Here is a 24687-nt window from a genome sequence, read left to right on the forward strand (position 1 = left end):
ATTTGATTAATCAATATTTTTTAATGTTGCTTCATCCAAAAATTTTTGTTGGATTTTTCTTGTATTTTTCTTTTTTGAGGTACAGAATTTTTTGAACCAATTGATCGATCACGCTTCTAGCGTATTTGAAATTTTTTTGCTATAGCAGATTATCTTTTAGGGACATCAATTTTTGTTGAAATATTTTCTACTGAAATATATGATTTCGTCATTTTTCTTGTATCAACAAATATATCAGGTAATCGATTTACAACTCTTTACAAATGAATGATGTTTTTCAATATCTTGTTCTCATTGATTGTTGCAGGATTAAAGTGAGATAGAGTTGTTTCATTCCAAAAAATTTTACCTTATTTTTTAGAATGTAGTTTTCCTCCTTCCAAAGTTAGGAATCATTTCATGAAAATGACAATCTTCAAAATGTGCTATAAATAAGTCACCCTTTAAAGGTTCAAAATACCTAATAATATATGGTTAACCAAAACCCACATAAAATCATAAGTCTCCATTAGGGGCCTATTTTAGTACGTTGTAGGGAGCGAAATAGGACTTGGCCCGTAGATAAGAAATATTTGGTTCATGACCAAATGCCAGTTACAAATGTAAATATTGATAATAAGTAATTGGTCTAATACGAAGTAATGATGCAATATGTAATATGACATACCCCCAAAGAGAAGTTAGGAGTTTTGTTTTCATAAGTAATAGTCTAGCAATATGTTATAGACGTTTAATAAACTACTCTGCTAAATCATTTTGTATATGAACATGCGAAATTGAATGTTTAAAACAATTCCAATTGACATGCGATAATCATCAAATGCGTATGATCTAAATTCACTAGCATTATCAAGATATATAGTCTTGATTGAGCAATCAAGTAATTGAGCTCGTAGTTTTATGATTTGAACAAGTAGTTTAACGAAGGCTACATTTCTATTGCAAAGTATGCAAACATGTGATCATCTAGTAAAAGAATCAATTAACACTAAAATAATGAAATAGTCCACATTGTGGGTGTATTGCCCACATATATCTCAACGAATTCAATATTGACATTTATAGTCGAAAGTCTAATAACTAACTTACCAAACTAACAAACTACACATAGATAATTATTAGGAAAAAGAATATTCTGGTTCTTTACAGGATATCCATATGAGTTGTTTATTATTCGGTGCATCATTATAGTTCCTGAATGTCTAAGTGGATCATGCCAAAGTATAAATTTTTTAGGTCAACGAACTTCTGCTTCTTGACAATATTTGATTCAACTATTTTTATAAATATATAATACATGACAGATGAAAGTGCATGAAATTTTTCTTTTATCTTCTTCTGACCAAATATAAAAGAAGTTATGTAAATATATCTATTGCAGTGGATTTGCTAGAATAGAACGCATTGTCAATATATAATTTTATATTATTTGGTAATCTGCAAATATCTTTTCTTATATGGAAGGTACAAGTCCCTGTTCTTTGCACTTCTTGATAATGTAATTCACTAGTGGCTTCTGATTTTCAGAGAGTTGGGGGTTCTTGGGATGGTTATTGGCTTACAGAATCTCTCCTTCACGACGGAGATAGTTTTTCTGGTGGTGTGGCTTACTGAATGGATCACCAGCTCGGAGACGGTGGAGCTAAATCAATTAATTGTGCTACACGATTGGAGCATTGAATTACTCCCACAGATATTAAGCTTCTGTACATGTGTAATAGGATGTACAAATTGTAACTAGTGCTGTTCAATCTGGTCGTTTAAAGATATAATTACAGCTAAGTGCATGTACATTTATAAAATAATTTTCATAAAAATTAACTTTCATTTTCTCATTCTAATTGGGTCCTTTAAAGTTAAATCTTCTCATATATTATTATAATTGACATGGGACAAACTTTAACACGTAAGTATTAGCATGATATTCCTGTCGTGACTCGTAAAGTCTTGATACCTTCATATGATAATTTTTGTTGTCACCCCACCCACCATTTTCTCAGAATCAAGATTCTCTCTCTCTCTCTCTCTCTGGAAGACGCGCACGCGCACACAGTGACAGAGTGAGATGGATGAAGCAAAGAGGAAGGCCAAGGCAGTGGTGGTGGGAGGCAGCATAGCCGGGATATCCTGCGCACACGCTCTTATCGCCGCTGGGTGGGATGTGGTGGTGCTCGAGAAAACACCTTCACCCCCCACCAGTAGTGCCACCGGTGCTGGTCTTGGAATTGACCCTTTGTCCCAGAAACTCATCCGGTCGTGGCTGAATCAACCGCAGGCTCTTGAATTCAGCACCTTGCCTCTCACCATTGATCATGTGCGTAAAAAATATTCAGGCAAAAAAACATATGTATCACAGTTCATTTAAGCTTTATCAATTCATTTTCATAGAAGTATTTAAACATTCATCTTGTCCTTTTGCTCTGATTTTTATTCCCGAATTAACGTATAAGTTTGTTCTTTAAGTCATCACTGATGAACGGAACAATGATTCTGGAGATTGATGCAACCTTTTCGGGATTAATAGGCTGAAAATGAAGGCGGGAATGCTGGAAAAGAGAGTTTAGTAGGGAGAAAGCTTGATTGGCTTTTAGTAAACAAAAATAGATGGAGTGTTTGGTTCGAGTCTAACTAGTGACAAGGTCTTGGTGCTGTATAGACCTCTCGGCCTCAATTTTCTCATTAGGCTAAGACGCATCGCTATGGACACCTGTGTTTGATACAATACATGGTCGATACGTTGATTAAATTTTTTAAAATTCTTCATTTATATAACATAAATTTTAATTTTATACTTGTTATTTATTTTTCTCTTTGAAATTTTTTAAATATGAGTACGTATTGGTTATTTAATAATAACTTTGAATTAAAAATATAGATTAATTCTAATAAAGAAAAATAATTATCGTGATAGAGTGTCTAGACAATGTTGGCATCCAACATGTGTTAAACACGAATTCGTTACCCTAGTTAAAGTGTCCGTGAAACAGAGGTGAGAGGTATAAGAAAAACCCTGCAATCTTCTTCTTCAGTTCATTATGGTGAGAACCTGCAATAGTAAGTGGAGGTAATTTCACATTAAGTAGAGGGCAATCAACATGTTTCATTTCTTTTTTTTTGTCATTGATCTTCTATGGAGGATTAAATAATGAGGCAAGTACCTTGGTTTTTGTTGTTTCCTTCCTAATGCCGTCTGATATATGTGCAATTTTAACAACTTAGAACTTCATTCCCTTCAAAATAACATTGGAATTATCTGGCTTTCCACTTTGTAAATCCTTGTGTAATCTTAGGAACAAGCAACAGACTGGGACAAGAAAATTACCTGGACACTGACGAGAGATGAAAACTTCAATTTCAGAGCAGCACATTGGGCTGATCTTCATAGCCTATTATACAATGCACTGCCTCAGGGAGTTGTTTTATGGGGGCATTTTTTCCTCTCCTTTAGCGTCTCTGATGCAAAATCTGTGAAAGTTAGCGCTGAAGTGATTCGATCTGGTGATACAATTGATATAGAAGGTGATTTGCTTGTTGCCGCGGATGGTTGTCTATCTTCCATTCGTAAAACTTTACTCCCCGACCTTAAACTCAGGTTTGTGAATAAAACAGATATGATACTCACCTTTTTCTCTTGTTCTGCAATGAGAATTCAAGAACTATGACACTTTGTTTCTTGGAATGACATTGTTTATGGTTAGATATTCGGGTTACTGTGCTTGGAGAGGGGTCCTCGATTTTTCAGAAAATGAGAACTCAGAAACCATTCTGCAACTCAAGAAGGCATTTCCCGAGCTTGGCAAGTGCAATTACTTTATCCTAGGAGTTGGAACTCACAGTATCCTTTACGAGTTATTTAACAAAAGGATGAACTGGATTTGGTATGTTAATCAACCAGAGCCAGATCTTGAGGTATGTTCTTGCTCTTATCCTTGTTTTGTATTATACCATGATTTTTTGCTATGACATTAAGACATGAACATCGTTATAACGAGCAATCTTCTTTTATATAAGGGAAATTCAGTTACAACTAAAGTCAGCAGAGACATGATTGAAGACATGTATGAAGCGGCAGAGAAGGTTTGGGTTCCAGAATTTGTGAAACTAATGCGAGAAACTAACGAGCCTTTCCTGAATGCAATATACGATAGTGAGCCACTAGAACGAGTAGTTTGGGATAACGTGGTTTTGATCGGAGATGCAGCTCACCCGGTAAGTCCTCATGGCGCGAGAAGCACAAACATGTCGATACTAGATGCTGCAGTCTTGGGCAAATGCCTTGAGAAATGGGGATTGGAGAATCTAAATTCGGCTCTTGAAGAATATCAGTCTATTCGACTCCCAGTCAATGCAGAACAGGTTTTGTTTTCACGGAGAATGGGACGTATCAAACAAGGTTTAGTGCTTGCTGATCGTGAGCCCTTCGATCCAAGATCAGCAAGTGAAGAAGATTGTGTGAAGCTGCAGCTAAGAAACATCCCTTTTTTCTCTGAAACTCCTTCTATATTGATAAACCATGAATTCATGTAGTCGATTCTAAATTTATGAATAAAGTTCATTTTTTTCGTATTGATGTGATGAAATGACCATGTCATGGTCGAGAACGTTCCTTGGGTTCTTATGGCTTTTGCCGATGTACTTAGAAACTGTAAAACATTTTTAACTAGAAATAAGATTTTAACTTTCTTTTTCTTTCTCGTACCATTTAGTACCATTTACCAAACACAAAACGAGAGAATAATAAATGACTGTTCTAACAGTATACCAGTGGAGACCATAATAATCAATCAAGTTTCTAGCAGATGCATTAATCCAGCTGCAACTCTCATTTAATTTTGTTGTGTTCAACAAAAATTTAAGTTTTCATTATCAATGTGCAAATTTTAGAGGAAATGCCTGTCTCACTTATACTCCTATATATGCAATATTTTAAACACAGATCAAAATCCAAGAGAAATTAATAATTTCAAGTGAGATTTTGATCAGTATTATCAAAATTATGATATCACGGGATAGGATCATCAAGTACGGAGAAAATGAAATTGCACTGAACAGAAAAAATTAGATTATTTTTAGTGAACAAATAATATTTTAAACTTTACTCACTAGTTTTATTATATTCTTGTAGAACGAAGAGGGAGGGAGGAAGAACAGAGACGGCGAGACCCACTGAAGCCGATTCAGATCGGAACCCAAGTCACGTCTCGTCTGCGTGGATCCGTTGCACGGGTCAAGTACCCAATACCTTCAATACATGCTTTGTCACACCAACACCACAAAACTGAAATGCTCGACAAGTAACAATATGCATGAGCATATACACCCTTCTCACAATATGATCTCCTCTCAAGTTCCTATACAATATTAATAGGCCAATAACATGCGTGTAATAATTTTTTATTGAAAAATGTGTGATTGAAATGATGTCAAATCACTGCTTAAGAATGAATTTTTTTCTAAAGAATGTGGCTCAAACAAGGGCTAGAATATATATATAAATTAGGACTGACCTGATCTATGTATACGATGCTCGTCTTACAGATCTACAATCTCAATACCACCAAGAGATCTCCCAACACGTCTTATATGTCAATATCAATTCCAAATACCGTATCATCAGTTACTCTTAAAGATCATTGATACTTCAAACAATATATCTATTCGACACAAAAAAATATATACAGGGCTCGTCAAGTCGATCTCCAGTCCCAAGATCATTAGAGAGCTCTTGATATTGCATTTATATCGACACCGAATCACCAACACCCCACACTGACTACTCTTACATATATATATATATATATAACGTGAAATATGGTACGATACACCCATAAGTGATTTATTATTTCAATGTTTATCTTCTACCTTCAAATAGCAAAATCAACAAGAAGACGTGCTAGATTCACTTCAAATATGGGATGTGGTGTTAATGAGGCGAATGTGCTTACGTGATATTTTATTTAGTCGACAGCCAAGTTGCCTGCCACATTGGCATAAGAGTATTAAGTTAGATTACTTGTCACAACTCTAAAATATGTTTTCATCGAAATTGAAAATAACACGTGCTAGAAGAATATAGGTTTCAAAATTGTGATGATTCAAAAGCATTTTTTCACTGGTTGCACAAGACATTAAGGACTTGTTTAATATAGCTATTTTTCGCTAAAAAATTAGTCAAACTTAATTTTTAATAACATGTTTCATTTCACCAACTTTAATCACATTTTAGTCACACATCTCATAATTTTTTTTATCAATTTTATTTTCTAAAAATTTATATCAAAGTGGCACTGAAAGTCCAATTTGATACATGTGCAAATTTGTACTTAGATGACTTCGTTCATGCGCAGTTGGCACCTCAGTCAAGGACAAGTAAAAAATAACATTGCGTTTGCCGGGAGTCGAACCCGGGTCTATTGCTTGGAAGGCAATTATCCTAACCGTTGGACTACAAACGCCTTGATGTTGTTTCAATTCTAATTTAAGTATAACTTCTAACTAATAATACGCCAATTCTGAATTTCCCTTTAATGCAAGAAACCTGCATCAAACCCGACGTAAAATAGTTGCCAACAAGCACAAGTTCAAAAACAAAATAAGTGACCTAACTATACCTTCGCGAGTTGTGACTCCGAAATTAAACAATATCTTATGCCTCCAACCTCTTCATTAATTAGTTATAAAAGTTATGAAGAGCATGGGCAGAACCACATGCGGTCATATGGGGTCAAATGATTCCACCTCTTATTTTTTATTTTATTATTATTTTAATTTTGTAATCATTTCTTTCACGGCTTACTTTAATGTGCGCGTTATGGGATATCAAATGAAGTCGAAATATTGTATTATTAATATCATTTCGAAGTATTCACAGCTTAATTTTCCTCTAATTAATGGCGCGTGACACGATCAACTGCAGTAAAAATTACAGCTCATCAAGCTAGGTCATTTCAAACTAATATTTTTAAAATTTCGATAATATGCTAACTTTAAAAATTTGCCGATGATCGCACTCTAGCTGAATCCACAAATTGCCTACATCACTTAGAAACTCGTTTTGAGAACTAAATTGTAGTCATATCAAATAGTCTAAATTGATATCGAAAATAGTTAAACGCGTGTCTAACATAGGTCTTTAAAACAGACGTCTAACTCTTCTTTCCTTTAAATTTTTTTAATTATTTCCTTAACGTGTATTATTTTTGCACAATAAATTTCTTAATATGATTGACATCGTTTTATTGACAAATTTTACATGAAGTATGACGTAAAAAATTTTAGGATCGTTATAGATTAAATGTAATGAATTACTTTTGAATAAAATTTGAATTTCATTTACTTTCTACATTGAATTTTAATTTTATTTCAATTCATTTATTTCGTACATTCAACTCGATTTACTCGTCGCCGACTCAACATTTGTCAACGAGATGATAAACAAAACTATAAAATTAGCAAAATCCATTTGACTCCACATTACAAAAGCTCTGGGTCCACCCCTGATCAAGAGTGAAACTTATTCCCATAAGACAACTTATTTACTATTTTAATTAACATCCAAACAAAACATAAACTAATACCAAGATTCTCTAATAAATTGCGAATTATTAATAATCAATTCTTGTTGTCATTAACTTTATTGTTCTACTTTATAATTCCCACGAGTGTTGACTGGGGTTTAATTATCATCAAGTATTTTGCTAGACAAAAAACTGTCCTTCAAATTAACGAAAAGGGGGAAAAAGTAAAATCAGTAACTCCACAAAAATGGAAACAAACATGTGGTATTAGTTAATTTCTAGCCACTACTGTTCAATCACCAAATGAATAGGTAGGTAACGAAAAATATGTTTAACATAATTCCAATATTTTTGAGTTGGTGTAGAGCTATCTCTTATAAGGAGATTTACAGAAAAATCTATATCTAGTCGAGTGCAGTTTGCAAGATAAGTTAATGCTCCAATTGCACTAAGATATAGTACTTCAGAATTAAGAACATTTTTCCAATCTTCAAGTGAACGAAGGGATCATTTTTACATCAAGCTATCGAACAACCATAGGTGATGCTAATGAATGTACATTATGCATATAAAAATGTTTTAAAACTTTTTTGTATATGTAGATTGATGAAAAAATAATCCTTCTAGGAAGTCTCCAATTTGCAACCTAAGACAATTTAATTTTTCCCAAATCTTTCATCTCAAATTCATTTTTCAAATAATCTGCAATTTCATTGAGCTCTTCAGAAATTTCAATTAAATTTAAATTATCAAAATAAATTACCACAATTGCAAATCCAATACTTATTTTTTTTTTTTTTATGAAAACACATAGGCAGACATCGTTATTTTCGTAACCCTCCTTCAACAATTATTAGTTAAGGCGACTATACCATTTGCGTTTGGATTGTTTCAATCCATATAATGAGTTTTGCAATTTAATTGAAAGCAAAGTTCTCAAGTATGTATCATTTGTTTATGACACTTTTAAGTCATTGAGGATTTTCATATATATATCAATATCAAGTGAATCATACAAATAGGCAGTTATTACATTCATAGAGCGTATATCGAGCTTTTGTAAACAATCAAACTAATTAAGAATGTAAAAGTGATAGTGTTTATTACAGGAGAATATATTTTTCATAATCAATTCCTGGTCTTCGTGAAAAACCTTAAGTTACGAGTCGGGTTTTGTATATTGTAATTTCAATATTTTCATTTTTCTTTCATACAAAAACTCATTTGTATCCAATAAGGATTACATTTTCAGATGTTTGAACTAGGGGTCCAAACACTTTCCTTTTCTCTCAAAAATTTAATTCCGCCTATATAGTTTATTTCCATTTTGACAAATCATTTCTATATTGACAGTCTTTAACGGATTACAGTTCAGGATCCTTATTTTTGCATAATATCAAGAGTTACTTTAAAGGTGAAAATATTGTCTATAACAACAAAATTTCATTTCCATAATTTATGAGATAACATATAATTTATTGAAATCTCATTTGTTGACGTCAAATTTAGTAAGGTTAATTTTAAGCCAACTTTAAGAAAAAGGGGAACTTATTGTTGAAAAAGACCACAAAATACCATAAGTTTTCACATGAATTTGCCTTTTTTTTTTTTTTTTTTACAAGAGTTCTACTCAACTATTTATACATAGTTTCAGCAAAAATTATATCAAATCAGTCAAATCAGCTACAACACCCAGCTCGGAACTCGGGTCGTCGAATTCTCTTGTGATTGGTCGATGAGGTTGATGGCCATGTGTCAATGTATTTCTCAGGTAATGATGACCTGCAAGAGGCTTGATGATTAGGTCTTCGGATTGGCGGTTATGGGCAGTGATGACGTCACTTGTCGCAAGTGTATATGATTGATAGGGTGATGTGACAAGAAGTAATTATGATGTTTTTCTGAAATAACGGCGGGCGAGTCCGAGTTGGGAGTAGTGACCGAACTCACACCTGCCTGAGGTAGAGTTAGCGAATTGTTTTTGTTAGATCAAAGTTCAGTTGTCAACATCATTATTTTCAAAAATTTGTGTTTCTTCAAGAACCATATTTTCAATATTTGATTAATTAATATTTTTTAATGTTGCTTCATCCAAAAACTTTTGTTTGATTTTTCTTGTATTTTTCTTTTTCGAGGTACAGAATCTTTTGAACCAATTGATTGATCACGCTTCTAGCGTATTTGAAATTTTTTTTGCTATAGCAGATTATCTTTTAGGGACATCAATTTTTGTTGAAATATTTTCTACTGAAATATATGACTTCGTCATTTTTCTTGTATCAACAAATACATCAGGTAATCGATTTACAACTCTTTACAAATGAATGATTTTTTTCAATATCTTGTTCGCATTGATTGTTGCAGGATCAAAGTAAGATAGGGTTGTTTCATTCCAAGAAATTTTACCTTATTTTTTAGGATGTAGTTTTTCCCCTTTCAAAGTTAGGAATCATTTCATGAAAATGACAATCTTCAAAATGTGCTATAAATAAATCACCATTTAAATGTTCAAAATACCTAATAATATATGGTTAACCAAAACCTACATAAAATCATAAGTCTCCATTAGGGGCCTATTTTAGTACGTTGTAGGGAGCGAAATAGGACTTGGCCCGTAGATAAGAAATATTTTGTTCATGACCAAATGCGAGCTACAAATGTAATTATTGATAATAAGTAATTGGTCTAATACGAATCAATGATGCAATATGTAATATGACATACCCCCAAAGAGAAGTTAGGAGTTTTGTTTGCATAAGTAATAGTCTAGCAATAAGTTATAGACGTTTAATAAACTACTCTGCTAAATCATTTTGTATATGAACATGCGAAACTGAATGTTTAAAACAATTCCAATTGACTTGTAATAATCATCAAATGCGTATGACCTAAATTCACTAGCATTATCAAGATATATAGTCTTGATTGAGTAATCAAGTAATTGAGCTCGTAGTTTTATGATTTGAACAAGTAGTTTAACGAAGGCTACATTCCTATTGAAAAGTATGCAAACATGTGATCATCTAGTAAAAGAATCAATTAACACTATAAAATAACGAAATAGTCCACATTGTGAGTGTATTGCCCACATATATCTCAACGAATTCAATATTGACATTTATAGTCGAAAGTCTAATAACTAACTTACCAAACTAACAAACTAGACATAAATAATTATTAGGAAAAAGAATGTTCTGGTTCTCTAAATGATATCCATATGAGTTGTTTATTATTCAGTGCATCATTATAACTCCTGAATGTCTAAATGGATCATGCCAAAGTATAAATTTTTTGGGTCAATGAACTTCTGCTTCTTGACAATATTTGATTCAACTATTTTTATAAATATATAATACATGACAGATGAAAGTGCATGAAAATTTTCTTTTATCTACTTCTGACCAGATACAAAAGAAGTTATTTAAATATATCTATTGCAATGGATTTGCTAGAATAGAGCGCATCGTCAATATATAATTTTATATTATTTGGTAAAATAATACAAGCTCTTCTGAAGTTAAATCCAAAAAATATTTTTTTGTCTTGAATAATAGTATATATAGTTGCACTATCAATCAAGTAGGTGTCTTGACAACCCATCATGAATCTATAAATCTATTTAAAATAATTTGAATTTAAATTTAAAAAGGTAAACATAATTCAAGTCTGTGAAATTAACGATGCATAATAAAAGTTTCATTTTATTTTATTTATTTATTTATTTTATTTTTTTGCAAAAAGTGAAAACATATTTCAAACTAAATTTTTAAAATAAATGAAAATACTAGAAATATAGAAAATAAGCTAATTTATATCTTCCATCACACCACTCCCAATCAAATGATCAATATTTTCATTTGGTCAATAAAGAAATCGAAGACATCCAAAGGAGTTATATCAATGGGACCATCATAATTCGTAAAATTTGTCTCCACTTTTTTCCTTTCCTATGATTGATTTTTGATAAAGATCCACAAGTTATTTTACCGTACGACATGTACGTGCCCAATGTCCTTTCATTCCACATCTAAAGCAATTTTATTCGTGCTCCTTTTTAGATATGTTACTTTTGTTTGCTCAAAGCCTTTTGAAATTTTTTCCTTGTTATTGATAGCTTTATTCATTATTTCGTCATGATTTATTTCATGTGCAAGTTCACGTCTACATCCAAATCCATGTCCACATCCGCGGGTACGTCCATGTCTACATTTTTGTCTTGATATTGCATTTGCTTCAGGTAATGGTATAGACCTAGTCAGACATAATTTACGATTTTTCATCAGTAGTTCATTATTTTGTTCAGCCACAAGTTGGCAAGATATGAGTTCTGAGTACCTTTTGAAATCACGCTCATGAAATTGCTGTTGCAACGGCACATTTGAGACATGAAAGGTGAAAAATATTTTCTCTAACATGGCTTCATCAGTGATATTTCTTCATACAAAGATAATTTTGAACATATTTTAAATAGTTCAGAATTGTATTCACTAACAGTTTTGAAGTCTTCAAGGTGCAGCCACTCGTAGCAAGCTTTGAGGAGGACTATAGTCCTCTGATTATCTAATATTTCAGTTAGTTTTTTCCAATAAATTTGTGGAGCTTTCTTAGTAAGAGATTCAATTTTTAATCCATCACGAAGATAATGATACAGCACCCAGCTAGAAACTCGGGTCATCGAATTCTCTTGTGATTGGTCGACGAGGTCGATGGCCATGTGTCAATGTTTTTCTCAGGTAATGATGACCTACAAGAGATTTGAGGATCAGGTCTTCGGATTGGTGGTTATGGGCGGTGATGACGTCACTTGTCGCAAGTGTATATGATTGACAGGGTGATGTGATAGGAAGTAATCATGATGTTTTTCTGAGATAACGACGGGCGAGTCCGAGTTGGGAGCAGTGACCGAACTCACACCTGCCTGAGGTGGAGTTAGCGAATTGTTTTTGTTAGATCGGAGTTCGATTGTCAACATCATTATTTTCAAAAATTTGTGTTTCTTCAAGAACCATATTTTCAATATTTGATTAATCAATATTTTTTAATGTTGCTTCATCCAAAAATTTTTGTTGGATTTTTCTTGTATTTTTCTTTTTTGAGGTACAGAATTTTTTGAACCAATTGATCGATCACGCTTCTAGCGTATTTGAAATTTTTTTGCTATAGCAGATTATCTTTTAGGGACATCAATTTTTGTTGAAATATTTTCTACTGAAATATATGATTTCGTCATTTTTCTTGTATCAACAAATATATCAGGTAATCGATTTACAACTCTTTACAAATGAATGATGTTTTTCAATATCTTGTTCTCATTGATTGTTGCAGGATTAAAGTGAGATAGAGTTGTTTCATTCCAAAAAATTTTACCTTATTTTTTAGAATGTAGTTTTCCTCCTTCCAAAGTTAGGAATCATTTCATGAAAATGACAATCTTCAAAATGTGCTATAAATAAGTCACCCTTTAAAGGTTCAAAATACCTAATAATATATGGTTAACCAAAACCCACATAAAATCATAAGTCTCCATTAGGGGCCTATTTTAGTACGTTGTAGGGAGCGAAATAGGACTTGGCCCGTAGATAAGAAATATTTGGTTCATGACCAAATGCCAGTTACAAATGTAAATATTGATAATAAGTAATTGGTCTAATACGAAGTAATGATGCAATATGTAATATGACATACCCCCAAAGAGAAGTTAGGAGTTTTGTTTTCATAAGTAATAGTCTAGCAATATGTTATAGACGTTTAATAAACTACTCTGCTAAATCATTTTGTATATGAACATGCGAAATTGAATGTTTAAAACAATTCCAATTGACATGCGATAATCATCAAATGCGTATGATCTAAATTCACTAGCATTATCAAGATATATAGTCTTGATTGAGCAATCAAGTAATTGAGCTCGTAGTTTTATGATTTGAACAAGTAGTTTAACGAAGGCTACATTTCTATTGCAAAGTATGCAAACATGTGATCATCTAGTAAAAGAATCAATTAACACTAAAATAATGAAATAGTCCACATTGTGGGTGTATTGCCCACATATATCTCAACGAATTCTTTTCAAGAAAGTTGGAGATTCAATATTGACATTTATAGTCGAAAGTCTAATAACTAACTTACCAAACTAACAAACTACACATAGATAATTATTAGGAAAAAGAATATTCTGGTTCTTTACAGGATATCCATATGAGTTGTTTATTATTCGGTGCATCATTATAGTTCCTGAATGTCTAAGTGGATCATGCCAAAGTATAAATTTTTTAGGTCAACGAACTTCTGCTTCTTGACAATATTTGATTCAACTATTTTTATAAATATATAATACATGACAGATGAAAGTGCATGAAATTTTTCTTTTATCTTCTTCTGACCAAATATAAAAGAAGTTATGTAAATATATCTATTGCAGTGGATTTGCTAGAATAGAACGCATTGTCAATATATAATTTTATATTATTTGGTAAAATAATACAAACTCTTCTGAAGTTAAATCCAAAAAATATTTTTTTGTCTTGAATAATAGTATATGTAGTTGCACTATCAATCAAGTAGGTGTCTTGACAACCCATCATGAATCTATAAATCTATTTAAAATAATTTGAATTTAAATTTAAAAAGGTAAACATAATTCAAGTCTGTGAAATTAACGATGCGTAATAAAAGTTTCATTTTATTTTATTTTTTTGCAAAAAGTGAAAACATATTTCAAACTAAATTTTTAAAATAAATGAAAATACTAGAAACATAGAAAATAAGCTAATTTATATCTTCCATCACACCACTCCCAATCAAATAGTCAATATTTTCATTTGGTCACTAAAGAAATCGGAGACATCCAAATGAGTTATATCAATGGGACCACCATAATTCGTAAAATTTGTCTCCACTTTTTTCCTTTCCTATGATTGATTTTTGATAAAGATCCACAAGTTATTTTACCGTACGACATGTGCGTGCCCAATGTCCTTTCATTCCACATTTAAAGCAATTTTATTTGTGCTCCTTTTTAGATATGTTACTTTCATTTGCTCAAAGCCTTTTGAAATTTTTGCCTTGTTACTGATAGCTTTATTCATTATTTTGTCCATAACTTATTTCATGTGCAAGTTCACGTCTACGTCCAAATCCATGTTCACATCCACGTGTATGTCCATGTCTACGTTTTTGTCTTGATATTGCATTTGCTTCAAGTAATGGTACAGACCTAGTTAGACATAATCTACGATTTTTCATCAATAGTTCATTATTTTGTTTAGCCACAAGTTGGCAAGATATGAGTTCTGAGTACCTTTTGAAATCACGCTCACGATATTGCTGTTGCAATGGCACATTTGAGACACGAAAGGTGAAAAATATTTTCTCTAACATGGCTTCATCAGTGATCTTTCTTCATACAAAGATAATTTTGAACATATTTTAAACAATTCAGAATTGTATTCACTAACAGTTTTGAAGTCTTCAAGGTGCAGCCACTCGTAGCAAGCTTTGAGGAGGACTATAGTCCTCTGATTATCGAATATTTCAGTTAGTTTTTTCCAATAAATTTGTGGAGCTTTCTTAGTAAGAGATTCAATTTTTAATCCATCACGAAGATAATGATGAAGGAAGATTGGTGTTTTTACATGACTGTGCAGGAATTCTTTGTTTCCTTCTTTTATTGTATCTCTCAAACCTTTTGAAATAAGATTGATATTAGCATCGAACACTCATAACAGATAGCTTTTGTCTGATATCTCAAGTATAGCAAACTCAAGTTTTGTGATGTTTGCTATTTGATTAACTACACAATAAAGAAAATACAATTAGTTCGAAGAGTATGATTAAATATTATATAATAGTTAATCAAATAGTCAATATCAACATAATATGAGTTACGTATTTTCCTTTAGGGACCAACACTAATTTAAAATAATATGTTTTTTGGAACATGTACTACTTCGGGAGCACGTTGTATCATACATTACATTTTCAATAGCAATATGTCATTATTCTTTTAGAATATTGAAAAATTATAATTTATACTTTTCAAGAGCAAGTAATATACTTCAAGAATACTAATTATAATGTTGTGTTATTTCAAGAGGAACAACAAACTATTTATGATAGCCTCAAACCTTTTGAAATAAGATTGATATTAGCATTGAACACTCATAACAGATAGCTTTTGTCTGATATCTCAAGTATAGCAAACTCAAGTTTTGTGATATTTGCTATTTGATTAACTACACAATAAAGAAAATACAATTAGTTTCGAAAAGTATGATTAAATATTATATAATAGTTAATCAAATAGTCAATATCAACATAATATGAGTTACGTATTTTCCTTTAGGGACCAACACTAATTTAAAATAATATGTTTTTTGGAACATGTACTACTTCGGGAGCACGTTGTATCATACATTACATTTTCAATAGCAATATGTCATTATTCTTTTAGAATATTGAAAAATTATAATTTATACTTTTCAAGAGCAAGTAATATACTTCAAGAATACTAATTATAATGTTGTGTTATTTCAAGAGGAACAACAAACTATTTATGATAGATAGATATACGTTTAATATTCTTCTGAAATATTAATTATAATATTGTGTTACTTCAAGAATAACAACATGATACTCGCTTTAAAGGTTATACACGAATAAAAATAATTGATGAAGTTAAGGATAAAAATAGTATTCATGAAAATATATATGTAAAAGAATCATGATTAAATATCACCATTGCAGCAGAAGATTTGTGTAGAATTTAAAAGCATGATTAATTAACAAAAATTAAAGCATGATTAATTAAAGCATAATGAAAAGAAAAAAAAAAAAAAACCAGGTACACCTAATGATTGCAACGACGAAATCAACAGACTAAGGTAAACGTTTATATATAATTAAGAGAAATTGAATTAGCAAAAGCAAGAGGTTGGGTGTACAAGAAACAAATTGTGTTGAATTGGGCGTAATCATTACCGACAGAAGCATAATACGTTGGCAGTAACATTATTGTTGCAGAACCATTATTTCACATGCATATGATTCCTAGCAACTAATTAATGAATTTAAACATATGTATATATAAAATTCACATGTTACCAATTTAATTTTGGTACGTGTGATAAATATTTATGCTTATTAAAAATTACTCCTTGTTGCTAAACTTTAAATAATTGAGCTTTCGTACTGATAACTTGTTATGAAAAGAGAGAAAAAAGAAGAAAATTGAGAGAAGTCAATAGACTTGTGTGTATTTTATTAAGAACAAAAAACCCTATATTTATAAGAAAGAATGATGGATACAACGGTAATGATTTCTAAGTCTGTCAAGATACAACTGTTATTCAATAATATACTTACAATTTACAACACTAATTTTATTTTATTTATCAATAATTAAATATAGCCTAATCAAACATGTCTAATATCTCTGGATATATAAAACATATCTAATGAAGAAATCAATTAACCACAATCATATTGAAAATCAATGAAATTAATTGATCAATTTTTGGGTGATTCATAACAATTTTATAATCTATAAATGTCAATATATTCTTTGCAACAATGATCTTCATGCCATCTTCTTCTATATGCATCAAATTATCAAGAGTAACTGATAAATAAATTATGTAACTCAGTGTTCGTAATACCATAAAGTGTGACCACTTTGATGACTAACAAACAATACTAATCAAACATTAATTGCATAAGCAAAACATTTACATAAATGATTCATCAAAACTTTTGAATGAATCCCTTTTCATTGCAGCATGCTCATATAAAATTATAAGCATTTAAACCCCATATAAAAAAAAAAAAAAAAAATTCAAAATCTTAGCAGAGGAGTACCACCATTGTGTTTCTTGAATTAATTTAGTTTCATATGGCAATTTTATATTTTGCTTCCCCTTTTTCGTTAAAAGCAAGGTCCAATTGCCATTCAATTCATGAACAGTAAGATATCTTAAGGGTGGTGCATGGTGACTGTTCTATTCAAATAGAAGATCTGTAGTATCTTTGAGAAAGCTGCAGCTTTGTCAAGATTTTACAACTGGCACTTCGAATGCACATATTCAAAGTTTAACGAAGGAATGATTGTAGCCTTTTTTGACTTTCTGGTAATTCTCTCCCCGCTCCTCTTTATACGTTAATTTTTAATTTTAAACCTTAATCCATAATTCTATAAGAAAAAATTAAGTATCGATATGCGGAAAACTTTAATCTTTAAAGAAAAATCAAGAATTTCCTAAATTGGCTTGAAAAACACGTGAAAGCTATTTAATCCTAATACCAAAATCTTTAGAATTCTACAATTTTCACATATAAATAAATTGATCAAGAATCATTTATTGATTCATGATAATTTAATTAGAAGAATTAAATATGGGAAAGAGATACAAGAAAAATAAAGAAATTGTTCTTTTTTTTTTTCTCTCCGTAATTGATGTAATTAATTTGATGGGTTATATTCTCGCTTATAGATAGAAAGAAGCAGTTTCTCATTGAGCTTAAATAAAACTACTCACTTTCCATCGAAGTATGTGGTTATGTAACTGTCACTTCTGAATGGTCCAATTGACTTTTAAAAATATAAAATTACTTTAATTAATTCTTTAATAATATTACATGGATCACAATTGATTGGTCTTGCATATGTTTCACATGTTCCTTCTCCATTTGTCTTTGTTATCTCTTAAAAGTATTATTCCATGCATACGGGAAATAATGCTCAAACTCCATACAGGTTTTGGCAGCACCTGTATGGTGCATTTCCTGTCATGTTTGGGTCCAAAATCAATGAAAATTTTCCAAGTGTTAAATCTGTCAAAATTCGGTAAAATTTCCCTGCACCTATAGCACTGCTTCTCTTAAATATATCTTTTGCTTATATTGAAGGTACAAATCCTTATACTTTGCACTTCTTGATAATGTAATTCACTTGTGGCTTCTAAGTTCAGAGAGTTGGAGATTATTGGCTTACAAAATCCCTCCTTCACGAATGGAGATAGTTTTTTTGGTGGTGTGGCTGACTGAATGGATCACTAGCCTGGAGATAGTGGACTTATTTCTAGGGCTGGACAAAACTCCTGAATCAAGCTGAGCAATTATTATCAAGTCAAATACTCGAACGGGTATCCAATTCAAGAACCAACGGGTTAGGTTTGATTCTTGGTTCTAGATCAAGAAACGAATCTTCCTAATTTTTTAAATTAATTTATTTTAAATAAATCAAATTATTTTATTTTTCTTTATAAATTTACTAACTAGTTAATTTAGTTCAAATCCAAAAATATGATTTTCCTATTTCTAATTTTCAGTTCAAAGTCAACTTAATCAAATTGATCTAAGTTTTATCCAATTTTGTTACTCTACCGTAGTGCTGTTTTTACTGTTATGGAGAAATCGAATTAAAGCTCGAAATGCATCTCTTAATTATTTTGCGCTCGTTATCTTTCTCTTAATGTAATTTTAACAATCAAATTTATGAAGAACTTAGCAAAAAGAGACGCAAAAGATACATAAAATTGAGTTTGTAAGAACTAAAATCGAACATGTCATTAGTTGAATTAATATCACTTCATAAATATTAAAAAACTTAATTATAATACGGAACCTGAAAATCGAATGAAACAGAACTCGAATGGTTCCATATTTAAATTTGAACCCAACGATTCCAGTTACGAAATACCCAAATATTTCAGGTCCAGTTCGATCCCTATTAAAACCGAACTGAAGCGGACCATGTCCAGCTCTACTTATTTCAATTAATCGTGTTACACATGTACATATGTAAAATAGTTTTCGGAAAATTAATTATTTTCAATTAAAAAGTTAATCTCCTTATATTATAATTGACAACTTTAACACGTGATTAGCATGATGTTCCCACCATGACTCGTAAGTCACGATACTATCATATAATAATATTTCGTTAACAAGAACTAAGTCGAATCGTACCATGTCTAGTTCTACTTATTTGAGTTAATCGTGCAACACATGTGCGTATGTAAAATAGTTTTCAGATAATTAACTATTTTCAATTAAAAAGTTAATCTCCTTATGTTATAATTGACAACTTTAACACGTCGTTAGCATGATATTCCCGCCGTGACTCGTAGGTCATGATACAGTCATATAATAGTATTTTGTTGTCAGCCCCACCCACCGTTATCTCAGAATCAAGATTATCTCTCTAGCAAGTGGCCGCGCACACAGAGTGACAGAGTGACATGGATGAAACAAAGAGGAAGGCCAAGGCAGTGGTAGTGGGAGGCAGCATAGCCGGGATATCATGCGCACACGCTCTTATCGCCGCCGGGTGGGATGTGGTGGTGCTCGAAAAAGCACGTTCACCCTCCACCGGTAATGCCACAGGTGCGGGCCTCGGAATCAACCCTTTGTCCCAGAAACTCATCCAGTCGTGGCTGAATCAACCGCAGGCTCTTGAATTGAACACCTTGCCTCTCACCATTGATCACGTGCGTAAAAAATCCTCAGTCCAAAAAACATTTGTATCAGTATCACATAGCAGAAGAATTTATATATTCATCTTTTCCTTTTGTTCTGATTTTATTCGCGAATTAACATATAAGTTTCTTGTTTAAGTCATCACTTGATGAACAATATTGGGAACAATGATTCTAGAGATTGATAGGCTGAAGATGAAGGTGGGAATGCTGACAAGAGAGTTTAAGCTTGGAGTTTATTTTTCTCTTAAAACAGCTCATTACCATTGATTTCTATGTTTATGGATTTACTTGGCTATTGCTAAACAAGAATAGGTGCATTCGAGTCCAGCTGATGATAAGGTCTTGGTGCTGTATAGATGCCGCGGCCTCTATTTTCTCATTAGATGCATCTTTGTAAATAAGTTGACCGCTTATGACGTTGCAACCTTACATAGCCTATTCATATTGTTTGCTTATCTTTTCGACTGCAAATTTTTCGGGAGTACTTTGTATTTATACATTATATCACTCTAATGCTCCTACTGAATAAAGAATTTCAGGAATCGATTTTGAGTATGAAAGGCTAAGATGTATCGACATGGGTACATGGGTTCGACACGATACATATCAGACACGTTGACACACTATTTATTGAAAAAGTACTGACACGATACATAGTCAACATGTTGATTATATTCTTTAAAAATATTGTATAAATTTAGTTTTATACTTTTTATAAATTTTTCTTTTTAAATCTTTTAAATATGAGTACTATTTGTTATTTAATAATCACTTTGAATTAAAAAATATATATATAGTAATTTTGATAAAGAAAAAAAATGAGTATCAGTATTCGACACGTGTTGGACACTGGCACATTACTTTAGTTGAAGTGTTTGTGCAACAAAGGTGAGAGGTGTAAGAAAAACCTTTTAATCATCTTCTTCAGTTCATTGTAGTGAGAACCTGCAATGGTAAGTGGAGGTGATTTTCACATTAAATAAAGGGCAATCAACATGTTTGCTTTTCGTGTTTTCCTTTTCATTCTTTCTTTTTTTTTTTTTTTTTTTTTTTTTTTTGGTTTTTGTATGGAGGATTAAATAATGGGGAGACGAGTACCTTGGGTCCTTGGCTCGTGTTGTTTCCTTCCTAATGCTGTCTGATCCAAGTGCAATTTTAACATGTTAGAACTCAATCCCTTCAAAATAGCCTTGGAATTATCTGTCTTTTCACTTGTAAATCCTTGTATAATCTTAGGATCTAGCAACTGACTGGGACAAGAAAACTACCAGGACATTGACGAGAGATGAAAACTTCAATTTTAGAGCAGCACACTGGGCTGATCTTCATCGCCTTTTGTACAATGCATTGCCTCAGGGAGTTGTTTTATGGGGGCATTTTTACCTCTCCTTTTGCGCCTCTGATGCAAAATCCGTGAAAGTTAGTGCTAAAGTGCTTGAATCTGGTGATACAATTGACATAGAAGGTGATATGCTTGTTGCTGCGGATGGTTGTCACTCTTCCATTCGTAAAACTTTACTCCCCGACCTTAAACTCAGGTTTGTGAATAAAAAAGATAGATACTTACCTTTTTGCTCTTGTTCTGCAATGAGAATTCAGAAACTATAGCACTTGGTTTCTTGCAATGACATTGTTTATGGTTAGATATTCGGGTTACTGCGCTTGGAGGGGTGTCCTCGATTTTTCAGAAAATGAGAAGTCAGAAACCATTCTGCAACTCAAGAAGGCATTTCCCGAACTTGGTAAGTGCATTTACTTTATCCTAGGAGTTGGAACTCACAGTATCGTTCACGAGTTATGCAACAAAAGGATGAACTGGGTTTGGTTTGTTAATCAACCAGAGCCAGATCTTGAGGTATGTTCTTGCTCTGATCCTTGTTTTGTATTATACCATGTTTTTTGCTATGACATTTAGATAGGAACATCGTCATGACGAGCAATCTTCTTTTATATAACTAAGGAAAACTCGGTTACAAAGAAAGTCAGCAGAGACATGATTGAAGAAATATATGAAGCGGCAGAGATGGTTTGGTTTCCAGAATTTGTGAAACTAATGCGGGAAACTAAAGAGCCTTTCCTGAATGCAATATACGATAGTGAGCCGCCAGAACAGGTAGTTTGGGACAACGTGGTTTTGATTGGTGATGCAGCTCACCCGGTAAGTCCTCATGGCGCGAGAAGCACAAACATGTCGATACTAGATGCTGCGGTCTTGGGTAAATGCCTTGAAAAATGGGGATTTGAGAATCTAAATTCGGCTCTCGAAGAATATCAGTCTATTCGACTCCCAGTCAATGCAGAACAGGTTTTGTTTTCACGAAGATTGGGACGTATGAAACAAGGTTTAGTTCTTCCTGACCGTGAGCCCTTCGATCCAAGAACAGCAAGTGAAGAAGATTGTGTGAAGCTGCAGCTAAGAAACATCCCTTTTTTCTCTGAAATTCCTTCTATATTGATGTAAAATGTATTCATGTAGTCGTTTGCATATTTATTAAGAAACAGATTTGGTTTGTTGTTGTTTTATTGATATGATGAGTAGCGCATGTCATGGTCGAGAACATTACTTGTGCTTTTGTAGCTTTTTTTGATGTATCCTGAACTATTTGACAACATCGGAGAAATCTCCTTGCATTTAGAAAATCTCACTATCTTCTCCTATATATAGTTTTGATTGATAATTGTATTGTAACGTCCCAAAAAATTTCGTCTAAGTTGATTTTATGAATTTCACAACCAAATTTTATACCAAATATTCGTATAATGTTGGTGGCCATGTTGGATAGAATTACTCCTGATAGCCATGTTGGATAGAATTACTTAATATTTTACTTAACTGATAGCCATGTTGTCTGGCATATAGATATAAAAGTATTAAGTTTGATTCATTGTCACAACTTTAAAAATAATTTTTTTGAATTTGAAAATAACATGTGCTCGAAGAATATAGTTTGCAAAATTGTGATAATTCAAATGCACATTTTCACCGGTTGCACATAACATTGAGAGCTTGCTTAATACAGCTATTTTTCGCTAAAATCCAATCAAATTTCATTTTTGCAAAATAATCATTAATGCATGTTCCTTTCACTTTAGTGTATGGGCTGAATAAGAAAGTTAAAAAATTTTAAGGGAAAATTACCTAGAAACCTATATTTAAAGACTAATTTAAAAAAAAATAAGGAGTTTAAATTTCAAAAAAACAAAGAGTTTAAATTTCATTTCAAAAATCAAGTAATAATTAGATTTAATAAAATCATAATTTAACTTCACCCTGCCCTCACCCACCCCAGCCCCACTCCCAATCCCATTTATCCCAAAATCGAATTTATTTTTACCCTCACCCTCTTCATTCTCTCTCTACCCACTAATCCATCCGCCTTACCGTCTTAGGCAGCATGGAAAGCTTCGCCATGCCGATGATGCCATCGCTGTCGAAAGCGACGACTCGCTATTGTGGTGGTGGTAATTCTGGAAATGGTGGTATAGATACGGTGGTGCTCATGTGGTGGTGGAGGTGAGATGATTTTCTAATATGTAGTTCGTTGGCTCTGGTGGTGGCAACGGTAGTTCTGTTGGTTGTGGTCGTGGTGGTTGGGTGATGTGGTGGCTATGCTATGTGGTGGCTCTATTGCATTAGCTCTGGTGGTGGTGGCGGCTCTATTACGATATTTACTATTGGTTGTGGTCACGGTAGTGTTGAATGTGGGTGCGGTGCAGTGCTGTGTGATGTAATTGTCGTGGTTGAGTGTTGTGGTGTTGCGGTAGTGGCTATGTTGTGGTGGTAGTGACGGCTTTGCTGCGATGTTTGCTGTTGGTTGTGGTCACAGTACGGTTGGCTATAGGTGTGGTAGTTGGGTGTTGTGCTGGTGCGTGTATGCTATTGGTGTGATAGTGTTGAGGCGTGGTAGTGTTTGTTGTTGGCGATAGTGGTGGTATGGCTATAGTGATGGTGCTTAACATGTGGCGGTGTGGACGAATGGCGACAATGAGTAGTGGAAAGTATTTTGAAAATGTAGTATATGGATTAAATGGTGGTGGTGCAGTGTTGATGGTAGAGTGGCTGTACTGGTGGTGGTGGTAACTATTTATATGTTAATTGTAACTTTTTATGACCAAATTTGTGTTAATTGTGATTGCTTGTGACTAAATTTATTTTTATTGCGACTGTCTTTGATCAAATTCATTTTAATTGTGACTGGTTGTGACCAAGTCATTGTACGTAACCAAATTAATTGTGACTTGATCACATACAGTCACATATTAGACTAACAAGGTCACAAATAATCACATTGTATAAAAATTTGGTCACGATTAGTCACAACAACATAGATCTGTCATAAACAATAACAACTTTTACAGTGCCCAAAATATTGCTACCACCTCACCACTACCACACAAATGAACTCCAATGCACTATCATCATCTGTAATGCACCATTACCATCACCACGTAAATCTATTTTCTAAACACAGTTGCTACTTCTTGACCATAAACTCAAACGCTCCAACATCTCCTATTATGCACAGCCATCATCAATGCACTACCACCTCTTCATAATAGTATTTGATTTTTGAAATTTCAAACTTTAATTTTTAATTTTGAAATTGATCATGTGTATGTTCACCCATTGATTAGGTCACATATTCAATAGAATTTATCAAATATCATAATCTGCACATGTCACAAATCTAATG

The 24687-nt window shown here is 32.6% G+C and overlaps 3 protein-coding genes and 1 non-coding gene across 5 annotated transcripts; 2 read left to right on the forward strand and 2 right to left on the reverse strand.

Annotated features, from left to right (window-relative positions):
- Positions 1-1452: 1452 nt before the first annotated feature.
- On the forward strand, positions 1453-4564 carry LOC111398710 (6-hydroxynicotinate 3-monooxygenase-like). 2 transcript variants are annotated; one of them, XM_023025756.1, is made up of 4 exons: positions 1453-2314; positions 3291-3592; positions 3699-3909; positions 4022-4176. In XM_023025756.1, the coding sequence occupies exons 1-4, from the start codon at positions 2066-2068 to the stop codon at positions 4046-4048; spliced, it is 789 nt and encodes a 262-aa protein (XP_022881524.1). In that variant the 5' UTR covers positions 1453-2065; the 3' UTR covers positions 4049-4176. The 2 variants fall into 2 exon arrangements, with proteins under 2 accessions (XP_022881524.1, XP_022881523.1); XM_023025755.1 differs by having other exon boundaries at positions 1454-2314; positions 4012-4564.
- Positions 4565-6383: 1819 nt separating this feature from the next.
- On the reverse strand, positions 6384-6455 carry TRNAG-UCC. Its single transcript has one exon. It is a non-coding gene; the product is annotated as a tRNA-Gly (tRNA).
- Positions 6456-14597: 8142 nt separating this feature from the next.
- LOC111398239 lies at positions 14598-18056 on the reverse strand. Its single transcript, XM_023025166.1, has 3 exons — positions 18050-18056; positions 14975-15201; positions 14598-14843 (listed from the first exon to the last, which is right to left on the reverse strand). Exons 1-3 carry the CDS (start codon positions 18054-18056, stop codon positions 14598-14600), a joined length of 480 nt encoding a protein of 159 aa, XP_022880934.1.
- A 1574-nt stretch (positions 18057-19630) lies between these two features.
- On the forward strand, positions 19631-22623 carry LOC111398712 (6-hydroxynicotinate 3-monooxygenase-like). Its single transcript, XM_023025762.1, has 4 exons — positions 19631-20002; positions 21230-21531; positions 21638-21848; positions 21954-22623. Exons 1-4 carry the CDS (start codon positions 19754-19756, stop codon positions 22452-22454), a joined length of 1263 nt encoding a protein of 420 aa, XP_022881530.1. The 5' UTR covers positions 19631-19753; the 3' UTR covers positions 22455-22623.
- The last annotated feature ends 2064 nt before the right edge of the window (positions 22624-24687 follow it).

Source organism: Olea europaea, chromosome 8 (genome assembly GCF_002742605.1).
Source record: "Olea europaea var. sylvestris chromosome 8, O_europaea_v1, whole genome shotgun sequence".
Classification (NCBI taxonomy): Eukaryota; Viridiplantae; Streptophyta; class Magnoliopsida; order Lamiales; family Oleaceae; genus Olea; species Olea europaea.

What these genes read in the sequence shown, in the direction of transcription:
- LOC111398710 (XM_023025755.1), top strand. Translation starts at nt 2,066, where the DNA reads ATGGATGAAGCAAAGAGGAAGGCCAAGGCAGTGGTGGTGGGAGGCAGC. An exon ending in TGCCTCTCACCATTGATCAT is followed by an intron (nt 2,315 to 3,290) that starts GTGCGTAAAAAA and finishes GTGTAATCTTAG; the next exon opens with GAACAAGCAACAGACTGGGA. An exon ending in CTCCCCGACCTTAAACTCAG is followed by an intron (nt 3,593 to 3,698) that starts GTTTGTGAATAA and finishes GTTTATGGTTAG; the next exon opens with ATATTCGGGTTACTGTGCTT.
- LOC111398239 (XM_023025166.1), bottom strand. An exon ending in ACCTTGAAGACTTCAAAACT is followed by an intron (nt 14,844 to 14,974) that starts GTTAGTGAATAC and finishes CCATTGCAACAG; the next exon opens with CAATATCGTGAGCGTGATTT.
- LOC111398712 (XM_023025762.1), top strand. Translation starts at nt 19,754, where the DNA reads ATGGATGAAACAAAGAGGAAGGCCAAGGCAGTGGTAGTGGGAGGCAGC. An exon ending in TGCCTCTCACCATTGATCAC is followed by an intron (nt 20,003 to 21,229) that starts GTGCGTAAAAAA and finishes GTATAATCTTAG; the next exon opens with GATCTAGCAACTGACTGGGA. An exon ending in AACCAGAGCCAGATCTTGAG is followed by an intron (nt 21,849 to 21,953) that starts GTATGTTCTTGC and finishes TATATAACTAAG; the next exon opens with GAAAACTCGGTTACAAAGAA.